This window comes from Podarcis vaucheri (genome assembly GCF_965113315.1).
Source record: "Podarcis vaucheri genome assembly, chromosome: 15".
In the NCBI taxonomy this organism is placed as follows: domain Eukaryota; kingdom Metazoa; phylum Chordata; class Lepidosauria; order Squamata; family Lacertidae; genus Podarcis; species Podarcis vaucheri.
In genome coordinates, this window is record NC_138753.1 from 7,432,421 (window position 1) to 7,445,425 (window position 13,005).

The following is a 13,005-nucleotide window of genomic DNA, read 5'->3' on the forward strand; positions in this document are numbered from 1 at the left end:
CAAAGCATCCGTTTTGCATGCAGAAGGTGCCAGGTTCAATCCCCAGCATCTCCAAGAAAGACTGGGGGAAAGACTCCTGTCCAAAACCCCCAAGAATCTCTGCTGATCAGTGCGGAGCAGCCTTTGTAAACCTGATGCCCTCCAGATGTTTTGGACTGCAAATCCCCTCGGCCCCAAGCAGAAGTAAGCCAATAGCGTATCAATGCATGGAGCGATCCTGTACAGTGGGTGCGAGGAACCTTTGTCCCTTCGGATGCTGCTGAACTACAACTGCCATCAGGCCCAGCAAGCATGGCCAGCAGCCAGGGATGATGGGAGTGGTAGTTCAGCAACATCTGGAGGGAGAGAGGCTCCCCACACCTGCTCTGCAGAAACAGCCCATTTGCTTTCGGCCCAGTGTTGACTGCCTTGATTGGCAATCACTCTCCAATGTCTTTGTCAAGGTGTTTACTAGATGAAAACCAAGAAACATGAACAGAGAAATGGCCTGCTTACTAACGACATCCAGACATAAAAACATAGGAAGCTGCCTTATACCGATTCAGACCACTGGCTCACCAAGCTCAGTATTGTCAACACGGACTGGCAGCAGCCCCCCAAGGCTTTCAGCAAGAGACATTCCCGGCCTTATCTGGAGATGTCAGGGATTGAACCTGGGGCCTTCTGCATGCAAAGCAGATGCTCTGCCACTGAGCCACAGCCGCAGGCTCTCCCCACCCCACGAATTCAGCATCTCTCCCCTTCCCCAAATTTTTAGCCTGGGGCTACTGCCACCGGGTCAAACTGCCCCCAGCTTCCACATATACACTAATCAGATGGAGCGACAAGAATAGGCCAAGGAGGCAAGGGTTTGAATCCTTGGCCAGCTGCGAAGCTCACAGGTGGTCTTGGGCCAAGTGTCATCTCTCAGCCTAGCTCAACCTGCAGGGTTGTTTTTGGGGGGCAAAATATAATAACATCTGAGATAAGGAACCTGGGGCGCCCTGGATGTAGTGGACTACACCTCCCATCAGGCCCAGCCAACATGACTAAAAGATCAGGGATGATGGGAGTTGTAGTCCAACAGCACCCAGAGAGCTACAGGTGTTTCCCACTCTTGGAAAATGTCTATCAGGCTAGGTGGTTAAACATGAGGCTGCTTTGATACTGCATCCCGTCCAAAAGGAAAACCCAACACAGGGTGGCATAAGCCGTGCTCAGAGTGGACCCTGTGAGGTTAATAAGCATGGCTGGCTTGGTGCTGTTAATTTGAAAGTGAGTGGAACTTAGCTGGATACAACCCACGCACTGGGAAACACACCCGAGGATTTGCAAAGAGCCAGGGAGCAGCCCTTTTAGGACTCACTAGGTAACATTTTTGCAAAACCAAGTCTCACCGCTATCGGCATTCCAATCTTGTCCCAGCTGTTGCAGTGATTACATGACTCGCTTCTTACGACACTGGGGGATGGAGACTCAGAAGACTTCTTCCCTACTTCCCCGCCTCCTCCCCCCCCCAGTCAGCTCCAGTAGAACCAGTTCTTTCACGCAGCAGTTTTGTAAATGGGGCCCAGGCTTTGCTACCCATCGCATCCTTCCACAAGAGCAAAGGGGGGGGGGGAGTCATGCTGCATGCACCAGGAGGCAGCTGTTTCTACCTGTCTTGCCCCACCCTTGAGCCCAGAGAGTCTTCCTCTATCAGGAAGCTTTTAATGTTTGTTGTCTTATAACAGGCTTCCTCAAACTCGACCCTCCAGATGTTTTGAAACTACTGTTCCCATCATCCCTGACCACTGGTCCTGCTAGAAAGGGATCATGGGAGTTGTAGGCCAAAAACACCTGGAGGGCAGAGTTTGAGGAAGCCTGTCTTATAATATTTTTTATATGTGTTGGTAGCTGCCCAGAGTGTCTGGGGCAACTCAGCCAGGTGGGCAGGGCACATTATTATAATATATATTATTATATCCAGATGGAACATCATCATCATCATTGTTATTATTATTATTACAGTGGTACCTTGGGTTACAAACGCTTCGGGTTACAAACACTTCGGGTTACAGACTCCACTAACCCGGAAGTAGTACCTCGTGTTAAGAACTTTACCTCAGGATGAGAACAGAAATCGTGCTTCGGTGGCGTGGCAGCAGCCGGAGGCCCCAATAGCTAAAGTGGTACCTCAGGTTAAGAATGGTTTCAGGTTAAGAACAGACCTCCGGAACGAATTAAGTACGTAACCAGAGGTACCACTGTATTCCTAAAGGAGCTGCTTCCAGACAAACTTGGAAGAAGTATTTTTAGGCTGAGGCTATTTGGTGGGGAGGTACTGAAACGTTCGACAACCGAGGCTCATTGAGAAAATGGAGAAACACGCCTCGTAAGACGTTCGGCTTCCAAGGCACATTCAAAAACAGAAGCTATTACTTCCGGGTTTTTAGCATTCAAAAACCAAAGCATTCAGCTTCCAAGATGCTCAAAAACTGAGGTTCCACTGTATTTGTTCACCAGTGCCATCAGCTTTGGGGCTGCTTTTGGACATGAAATTACTGGATATTTCTATGACCCATTGGTGAACTCTTGGGTTAATGAATTAAAAAATGCTGGAGGATATGGAAAAATAGGTATTTTTTTGGTAATTTTTTGGGACAGCAAGTTCAGTAATAATGTCCAACCTTTTGCTGCCTTTAACCTGCTATAAGAGTACAGTGGTGCCCCGCAAGATGAATGCCTCGCAAGACGAAAAACCCGCTAGACGAAAGGGTTTTCCGTTTTTGAGCTGCTTCGCAAGACGAATTTCCCTATGGGCTTGCTTTGCAAGACGAAAACGTCTTGCAAGTGTTCTGATTTTTTCCCGCTTCCCCCCCCTTTTTCTAAGCCGCTAATAGCCTTTTAGCCGCTAAGCCACTAAGCCTTTAATAGCCGCTAATCCGCTAATAGCGCTAAGCCGCTAAGCCGCTAATAGGGTTGCTTCGCAAGACGGAGAAACCGCTAGACGAAGAGACTCGCGGAACGGATTATTTTCGTCTTGCGAGGCACCACTGTATTTCTTTAAGCTCCTTATATTTGGTTTACTAATAAAAATTTTTAAAGAAATGGCAGGGGAAGTTCTTCTGACTGTAAATAGCTTTAACTGATTTTAACACTGTATTTTTTACACTGTAAGCCACCCTTGGGCCTTGTGAAGAAGGGCGGATAAGCATCTTTTATTATCATCATCAATAATAATAATAATTATTATTATTATTATTATTATTATTATTATTATTATTTTTCCTGGCATATCAGTGAGCTTTATGCTCATTTCATTTTTGATGTGCATTAAATGAACTGTTAATTGTTGGTTTTTAGTGTGTTTTTAAAAATAATTTATTCTATTTAATTATTATAGTGTACGAGTATCAAAACATTACATGTGAAAAACATGCCTTAAAATTTACAATAGAATTTGCTTTTAGGAAAAAATGCATATAAATTGATGTAGCCTGAATACCTAGTAATAAAAAGAATGGATAATGCAAATGGTGTCTGGCTCATTATTATTCTTCATTAAAACTTGCTCTCCCCTTCTCCACTGGAAAAACTGGAAAACTGGAAAAGTGGTATAATACCGACAAAAACAGAGTGGCTTGCCAAATTATTGGAGTATTACAATATATCCAAAACAATGGAAGAAATTGGAAGGATTTCAAAAGAAAAGATAGATAGGGACTGGAAGGTGTTTAAAAGATACTTGCAAAATCATATCGAGAAATCAGAACTCCTATTAGAATAAACAAGTTCCGTTTCAAATACTGAAATATCAAATAAGATGGAAAACAATGTGTAATAGAAAAAGAAGTATGAAATTAGGGTAAAGGTGCGTGAAAGAAAGTAATAGAAGTGGAAAGAAATTGTAATTGAGTAGATTGGAAGTCAAACACAAAGGTGGGGTGAAGGGTTGGTGGATGGTGATGGGGAAAGGAACTATTTGTGGGATTGAGTGTAAGTATGTTTGAACATTTTTAAGGATTGTATGAAATGTATGTTTGTATGCTTGTATATGTGTATTAATGATGAATTTAAATTAAATAAATAAATAAATTAAAAAATAAAAATAAAACTTGCTCTCCCCAAGATGGGAAATATGATAAATACATGTGCCACGAAATTCCCAATTCTCGCTTTTACAAAATATTCTGATGACTTTTCAGAATCTCTCTCTCCTTTAAACATGGCTGTTAACACTTAATTGCTCCTATATCTTCTTAAAACATATCCATTTGCAGGGTTTCTGGTTATTTTTCCATGACTTTGCATCTACATTCTGGTCAATGTTGCAATACATAGCACTATGTCCCCGTCGCCCCCACTGCCCTTAGTGTTATGATGTTGTCATGTCATTATGCTTTTGTATTCTATATCATTATTGCGTTTGGACGGCTCGTTTTTCCACGCAGACTGCTTTGAGCATTGATCTATTTGTGGGAAATGCAGCATACAAATGAATCGATGTGGCCTATGGCAAGAGCTCCTGACTCACCTGTAGCTGAGCTGAAGGCAGGTTGACATCGGCCACCATCTCTGTGCAGGGATGTTCCACCTGGAGCCGGGGGTTCAGTTCCAAGAAGTAGAAGCTGCCGTCCTGGCTGTAAAGGTATTCCACTGTGCCAGCACTCACATAACCCACCATCTTGGCAAGTTTCACCGCACACTTTAAAAAGGGAGAGAGAGAGAGACAGGAAAAGGATCAAATGGAAATGCCAAATCTCTGCATCTGTTTGAGGGAGTAGGCCAATACGAACCTGCTTGGCTGTCAAGATCACATGCATAAGTCCTATTCATCCGTGCAAACCATTTAAAAAAATTATTTGCACAATTTGAGAGCCAGAGAGGAGATTTGTTTACTTCTAAGGGACATTGGCCTTTAGGAATTATGAAACTGTAGAGTTGCAAGAGACCTTGAAGGAAACACTCCCTGGACTTGAACCCACACGGAAAGCTCCAGAGAGCAGTTTCCTAACTGCTCAGCCACAACAGCCACTGCCAATTTGTTTACTAGTCAAGATAATGTAGAACACAGGATACTGCCTTCTATGGAGTCAGACCTTTGGTCTATGTAGCTCAGTACTGTCAGCACTGACTGGCAGTGTCTGTCTAGGGTTTCAGACAGGGAAATTTCCCCGGCCCTATTTGGAGATGCTGGGGACTGAACTTGGGACCTTCTGCATGCAAAGCCGCGGGCTCTCTTCCTATCTTCGTGAGGCTTATCCAGTCATAAAAATAACCAGCTGGCTCTAGGACAAGCCATAGGGGACGTGAAAGAGGTGTGTAGAATTATGCATGGTTGAAGAAAATGGCCTTTCCTGACTTCATAATACTAGAACTCAGGGGCAACTAATGAAGCTGAATGTTGGAAGATTCAAAACAGAGAAATGGAAAGACTTTGTTACACGTTGCATAGTTAAAACTCTGCAATTCGCTCCCACAAGACGTGGTGGTGGCCACAAATTCGACCTGCTTTCAAGGGGGATTTGACAAATCCATAAAGGATAAGGCAGCAGTTACAAGTTATGATGTCACCTCCAGAGCCAGAGGCAATCTACCTCAAAGTACTCGATGTTGGGGAATAGGAATGGGGAGAGTGCTGTTGCATCCCTGTCCAGCTTGCAGGCTTCCCAGAAGCCCAATGTCAGAAGCAGGATGCTGGACCAGTTAGGGTCTTTGGTCTGACCCAGCAAGGCTCTCCTAAAATGTCCTTCTGTTTTTATAACAGCTGTTTTGCCATTGGACAAGCAGCTCTCTCGCCAGAAAAAGCCAGGCACCTCTGAAGCGCACTCACCTGTTCCATGTGTTCAAAGACGGCCAACGTGGCAATCGAAGCGGGAGCCTCCTCAATGATTTTCTGGTGTCGACGCTGGACTGAACAGTCGCGGCCGAAAAGGGAGATGGCATTGCCGTACTGGTCTGCGAGGATCTGGACTTCCAGGTGGCGGGACTGTTTGGCAAGGCGCATCACAAAGATGGGGGATCCCGGCACCTCAGCTTGTACCTGAAAATAAAAAGCACAGCATCAGGTGGAAACCAAAACACATCTCTCTTAGGATGTGCGGTTATGTTTATTCTCAGTACTGCAAGGGCAACTGAGATTTGGATTTATTTTTTTTGAAAGCATATTATTAGGATTAACCATAAACCAATCATCTTGGTATGGGATGCGGGTGGTGCTGTGGGTTAAACCACAGAGCCTAGGACTTGCTGATCAGAAGGTCGGCGGTTCGAATCCCCGCGACGGAGTGAGCTCCCGTTGCTCGATCCCTGCTCCTGCCAACCTAGTAGTTTGAAAGCACGTCAAAGTGCAAGTAGATAAATAGGTACTGCTCCGGCGGGAAGGTAAACGGCGTTTCCGTGCGCTGCTCTGGTTCTCCAGAAGTGGCTTAGTCATGCTGGCCACATGACCCAGAAAGTGTATGCCGGCTCCCTCGGCCAGTAGAGCGAGATGAGCGCCGCAACCCCAGAGTCGGTCACAACTGGACCTAATGGTCAGGGGTCCCTTTACCTTTTCCTTAATCATCTTGGTCCCTACAACCAGCAGGTGAGGCCTTGTTCATGGTGCTTCCACTGGTGGCTGCCCAGTTGGCACTAAGCCATGGCAAGGTCTTTCCAGATGTGGTTCTGCACTTGGCAAATGCCCTCCCTGGCACACATGGCTCCATCATTTTTTACTTTCAGGAGGAATTTGGAAACATTCTTCCTCACCCAGGGGAAGCCCAACCAGATGGGTGGGGTATAAATTTATTATTATTATTATTATTATTATTATGTAGCTGCAGAATACTGTTCCTGTCAACCTCAAGATCACTGAATAGTAGCATCATTTTTATTGTAAATGCTTTTTGATTTTTTTTAATAGTAATTTTTTTTTAAGGTTTTGATCCATTTTAGAATGCGTTTGCTTCTTTTTTCTTTTTAAAGTGTACAGCTGCCTGCTGTGTCCTGGGCTCTTTGGGGAGGAAGGAAAGGATATAAATTTAATAAAATAACATAAACAAATAAGACAGCAGCATTTGGAACTCAAATGCGCATCTTTAAGCAATTTTACCAACTTGGTGCACTCCCAATGTTTTGGAATACAACACCCAGGAGGCCCAAAAGGTTCTCCCAGACCCATCTAAGAACACCAGGGATTGAACCTGGCACTTCGGCCAGCAAAGGAGATGCTCTACCCACTGGGCTTCTATCCCTTCCCCAAAGAAAATCTTAAAACCCAGTATTGAGGAAGAAAACAGTATTGAGGAAGATGCCTTCAGCATCACGTGCAGCTCTCCCAGACCTGCCCGTGATTCACACGGAACAGAAGGAAATGGTGCAAAAACAATGCGAAAACTGCAATGGTGGAACGAAAACTTCAACTAAAACAGGCAAAGTATTTGTGCAAGGGCAGAGCACCCAGATGTTTCCTCCATGGAAGAAATCAGCAACCACATCATCAGGGCACAGAGACAGAAGCGGCAAACAGAGCTGTACCTGTCGGAAGAGATTGGGAAAGTCATCTGCATTGTTCACTTTCCGGATTCCTTTTCCTCCCCCTCCTTCGGAAGCTTTGATCATGACAGGATAGCCAACTTCTTCCGCTGCCTGAGCACAAGGAAAGCGAGAGAGAGAGAATTCAGAGACCTGAGCAAACTTGGCAGGTGACCTCCAGGCGTCAAAGCTTCATCCTTTAAACCAGGGGTCGGCAATACAGCGAGCTCTAAACGGTGTTTGACTCCAACTCCCATCAGCCCCAGCCAGCATGGCCAGAGGTCAGGGACGATGGGGGTTGCAGTCCAGTAACTTCTGGAGGGCAGCACAATGACTATTCCTGCTTTAGAAGGTAGGTGTAAGGAGCAAGCCTTTTTTGAAAAGCAGATTTTAAAACAGCAAATATTCCCCTTCAGACATCCCACACTAATTTTTAAGAAATGAAGCTGAATTGAATACAAAGCGTGCTTTGCTCCTTGTCTCAGTCGTGGTTTCACCCCAAGAGCCAGTAACAACAATGAATTTATGAACATGCCTTTTAAAATAGCGGGCTTTAAGGGTATTTACAAGGCTGCAATGAAGCATTACTGCCCAAAGGTCTTTAATAGGGTGCAGGCAGTTTATTTTAAGTATAGATACTGAGTGTATTCTATCCTTATATAATTTGTGTGTATGCTTTTGCTGACACTGTCTGTCATTTAAGTGATATATGCCTAAAGTGCCTAATTGTCCCCCATTTTTCAAAACTGGATTTTTTATTTTATTTATCATTTCTTTATTTATACTCTGCCTTTTATCCTAAAAGGAATCAAGGCAGCTTACAGACAAAAACAAGAAGCGTGAAAGCCTAGAGAAAAAAATCACTGAAAAACAAAACTAAACATTGATAGAATAAAAACTATATCCGTACTGTATATAAAATCTGTTTAAAACATACAGATAATTACAATGAAAACAGCACAGCACCAGACCGTTCATTAAAAGCAGTCGGTTCCCAAAAGCCTGTTCAAACAAGGAGGTGCTCACCTGCCAGAGGAAGGACAAGGAGGGAGCAAACCTAGCTTTCTCCAGGGAGGGAGTTCCAAAGTCTGGGAGCAGCCACCAAAAAGGGACTCTCACATGACCCCACCATGCCCCTTGCCCCATCTCAAAACCCAGGCAGGTTTATTCAACGGAATACGGTCTTTCAGATAGTTTGGACCCAAGCCATCTTATCAGCTTTCCATCTGCACAGAAAAAACTCTACATCTGTGTACGAGATTGCACACTAACCATTTTTTAAGGAGAGTTCATCACCCGCACCTTCTTTCAGATCAGTGTTGCTGAAACATTTTTAGAAAACCTCTCTTAGAACATAAGAGCCCTGCTAAATTAGAGGCAAAAGTGGGCAGAGGAATGAAGGTAAATTATTTACCTTTGTACAGTGGGCTAGTTTCTACGCTCACACACCCTTCTCTATGCTCCATCCAGGCAAGGGGGAGACGTCATCAGATTTCAAGGACACATTCAAGCCTGGCAAAAGCACTTGTGGCCTGAAGCAGGGCCGGTGAGGGTTCTGAGAGCCAGATAGCAAGGCTTGGAGGGCCACATTCGGCCCTTGGGTCTGAGGTTCCCCTCCTGGCATATGCATAAAAACCAACAGGCTGCAGAGCCACTGGCTCAAGGTCTATTAAGTGGGCATCCCAACCTACCCGCAGCCCATCATCCACGTCTGTCACGCAGCCCTTTTCATACAGCTCCTGGGGAACGTTCAAGATGCGCTTCTGAGAGTCCGACTCTTGCCAGTCCACCTTGAGGCCTGAAAGGCAAAGCAATGTTTGAATGGCCTCAAAGAAATTCAGGCCCATCTAGAAAGCTTCCTTCCCAAACAGCTTCCTACACTCCAGCTGAGCTTTGTTTTACAAAAGAACGTTAGAGGAATTAAAATTGAGAAGTGGGGATGCTCCTTCCTCAGGCTATTCCAGCCAATCCCAGTTCATTTAGGCATGGTGATGTCACATCAGCACACAGCCAATCAGATCCGGCTATGTGATGACACGACAAAGCCAAACCAGAGTGAGGGTGATGGTTCTTTCTTCTGCATAAAATGCCCATTTGGGGGTCACCCAACCATTATATTCGCTTTTCCAATGAAATCTGGTTAGGAGTCACACAGAGCCCTGAAAAGCACACAGAGCGAAATGAGGAAGCGGGAAAGTGTGTCATTTCTTCCAATTTCCTCTTTCAGATCTATGTACTTTTCAATGGAGCGAAAGTTAACCACTCTTACTCCCCGCATGGATAAGGGGGTAGCGGGGAGGAGGGGTCAGAGGCTTCATGAGCACCTGGGAAAGACCTCACGCATGCCACTGCTCCCATGAGCACTTCCTTGGCAACCCCTGGCATATATTATCACAATAATGCTTCCTAATAACCCTGTAAGACAGAACGGTATTATTAAACCCATACTGTAGACAGGATTGCTGAGGCAAAGAGATAGCTCACCTATAGCTACATTGTGAATTTATGACTAAAGCTAGATTTGAACTGGTCACTATTCAATTCGCAGCTCTTTCTCATATCCATTGTTTCACACTATCTCTCAGGATTGTTGTTGCTGTTTCAACTTATATAGGTAAAGGGACCCCTGACCATTAGGTCCAGTCGTGGCCGACTCTGGGGTTGCGGCGCTCATCTTGCTTTATTGGCCGAGGGAGCCGGCGTACAGCTTCCGGGTCATGTGGCCAGCAGGACTAAGCCGCCTCTGGTGAACCAGAGTAGCGCATGGAAACGCCGTTTACCTTCCTGCCGGAGCGGTACCTATTTGGCCAGTTGCATTTCGTGCTTTCGAACTGCTAGGTGGGCAGGAGCAGGGACTGAGCAACGGGAGCTCACCCTGTTGCGGGGATTCGAACTGCAAGCCCTAGGCTCTAGCCCACAGCGCCACCCACGTCCCCTGTTTCAGCTTAGAGACAGCTGCAAACAAGGGGCCTCACACACTTCTTACCACAGCCGCTCCAAGGAAGGGTAGGGATGCCCGCAGTCTGGGCCACAATCGAGGAGGCAATTTTATCTCCTAGTGCCCACATAGCTTGGCTTGGGGGCCCTGCAAAAGAAATATTGGGGGGGGGGGGAGTCCACAAGGAAGATCAAATCAAAACCAAGTGAAAGAGATTCAGCAAGAAAACGGCAAAACATTGAAAGCTGACTTTCTGCCATCAAAAAAGGAACGCCTCCTTTAACCTTGGCAGCAGCCAGATTTCACCAGACAGGAGCACATATGTAAGAGCAACCAGCAACGTAACTATGGGCAGTTGTTTTGCACATCATGCTAAGCCAAACCATAGCTTAGCACAAGCATAGGACTTCCTGGATTGGGTCCCCTGCTCCTCCTGATACGGCACTGCCAGGGAACCTGTTTTCAGCCCGAGGGCCAAATTCCCAACCTGACAACCTTCTGGGGGCCACATGCCACTGGCGAGTGGGGCCAGAGGCAAAAGCAGGAGGAGCAACAAATGTGGATTTTACCATCATACAATAAGCAACATTATTTCTCTTGTTATGATATTTTAGAGCTTACGGGGGATTTTAGGATCATGGTGGTAGCAGGCGACTGTGGGAGATGTGTGTTTTTGTTCTGGGTTGTTTTTTTTACTGTGCTTCTCTGCTAATTGAAAATAATAAAAATATTACACTTTAAAAAAACACCACTGACTGATGGTGCTGGAGGCCCAGTATAGACATGTAACTCCTGTAGAGGCTTTGACTCCCCTGCCCCTCAACACTGTAAGGCTCTCTTACCCATGAAGGCTATTCCATTTTTGTGGAGAAGCTCTGGTAGTTTGGGGTTCTCTGAGGCATGGCCCCAACCAGCCCAGACTGCCTACAGGGGAAATAAAAAGCAGGTTAAGGTTTGTTCACATCAGGGTGGCTAACCTCTTTTGGAGCAGAGGGCCACATGGAGCCACAATCAATATTTTGGGGGCCACATGTCAAAATGAAGTGTGATCCATATTTAAATAAGGCCTATGAGGAGAACTGCAGTTCTCAAGGCTGCGTTTCAAACAGTTTTCCAATCAGGTCTTCTACAGTATTTCCAACCTTTTAGAAAAATAATTCATTATTAAATTCACTTTTTTAAAAAAGAACAATTTTTGAAAAGGATTTTGGGGTTGAAAATCCTTTGCGCATCACAGAATCATGGCAGAAAGAAATTTTAAAAGAGTTTGGGTTTTATATCCTGCTTTATCACTACCCGAAGGAGTCTCAAAGCAGCTAACATTCTCCTTTCCCTTCCTCCCCCACAACAAACACTCTGTGAGGTGAGTGGGGCTGAGAGACTGCAGAGAAGTGTGACTAGCCCAAGGTCACCCAGCAGCTGCATGTGGAGGAGCGGGGAAGCGAACCCGGTTCACCAGATTACGAATCTACTGCTCTTAGAATCCGAGACCAGGGAGAAGAGTCGGTGGAAGAAGATTGGAAGAAATTTAAAGATTATTTACAGAAGTATTGCAAAATTAATGAATGTTAGAATGATGTTTGAATGAAGTTAAGCGGTTTCTAGCTGTAATGATATAAAAGAATATGGAAAATTGGATTTTTAAATAGGTGGAAATTTAATGTTATAATATATTAAGATCAAAGATCAGGATAATAAGGAGGGAAAGAAATTGCTGAATTAATTAACTGAATTGGAATACAAAAAATGGAGGTATGAGGAGGTCAGGGAAACAAGGATATGAATGTAAGATATGGAAAGGTTGAATTTTTATTTTTATTTTTGTTTTTATCTGTGTACTTATTCTGTATTTTTCTTGTATTTTTATTTTTGTCTTTTATTTTTGCATTTTCTGCTTTAATGCAATTCCTTTTTCTGAAACTTCAATAAATATTTATTTTTTAAAAAAACAGATTACGAATCTACTGCTCTTAACCACTACACCACACTGGCTAAAGACATGGCAGTTTTGCACATTGCATGGTGACAAACACATATTTTCCACTCCATGTACACACCAAAGGGATTCCTGGGGGACATGCACCTGTCTAGCACACGTGCAAGAGGAGCTCATGCACAAATGGGTACTGTCAGAGCTGCCACCCAGTCCCAGCTCACATAGGACCAAGTCCACCAGCGTTCACTTTATAAGAGTCTTTATTAAGTTACAGGTTTCATTTCCGAACTGCAGCGTGCAGCTCTACACCTTCTGCCCTAGGTCGGCGAAGACCCGTCTGAGTCCCCGCCTCTTGCACACCAGCTTAATACCCTAGCCTTGCTCCACCTCCTTCGCCTCTCCCTACGTCTCTGGGTCCTTCTGCCCCCCTGGGCCTCCTCCCTTCTACTCTCCTCTGACGCTGACCCCCCTGATCCTTCTGCCTCCTTGCGGCGGGCTTTGGGACCTGGCTCACTCTCCGGGCTGCTTACTGCTCCAGCTTCCGCTGCATTTGAACTTGGCGCGCGCGCCCAACTCTCTACTTTCCTCTTAACCGTTGCCTCGCTCTCTGAGGAGGGCGTGACCACCCCTGACTCGTGCCCTCCCTCCTGCTGAC

General features: G+C 45.2%; 1 protein-coding gene across 6 annotated transcripts in view; it reads right to left on the minus strand.

Annotated features, from left to right (window-relative positions):
* Positions 1-13,005, minus strand: part of ACACA (acetyl-CoA carboxylase alpha) — a 194,265-nt gene that overhangs the window by 147,134 nt on the left and 34,126 nt on the right. For all 6 annotated transcript variants that reach the window (XM_082200776.1, XM_082200774.1, XM_082200775.1 and 3 more), the window contains 6 exons: positions 11,257-11,338; positions 10,463-10,561; positions 9,168-9,274; positions 7,480-7,590; positions 5,795-6,004; positions 4,496-4,666 (listed from right to left, as the gene is read on the minus strand). In XM_082200776.1, the coding sequence (XP_082056902.1) occupies positions 4,496-4,666; positions 5,795-6,004; positions 7,480-7,590; positions 9,168-9,274; positions 10,463-10,561; positions 11,257-11,338 (780 nt within the window). The remainder of the gene's footprint in view (positions 1-4,495; positions 4,667-5,794; positions 6,005-7,479; positions 7,591-9,167; positions 9,275-10,462; positions 10,562-11,256; positions 11,339-13,005) is intronic.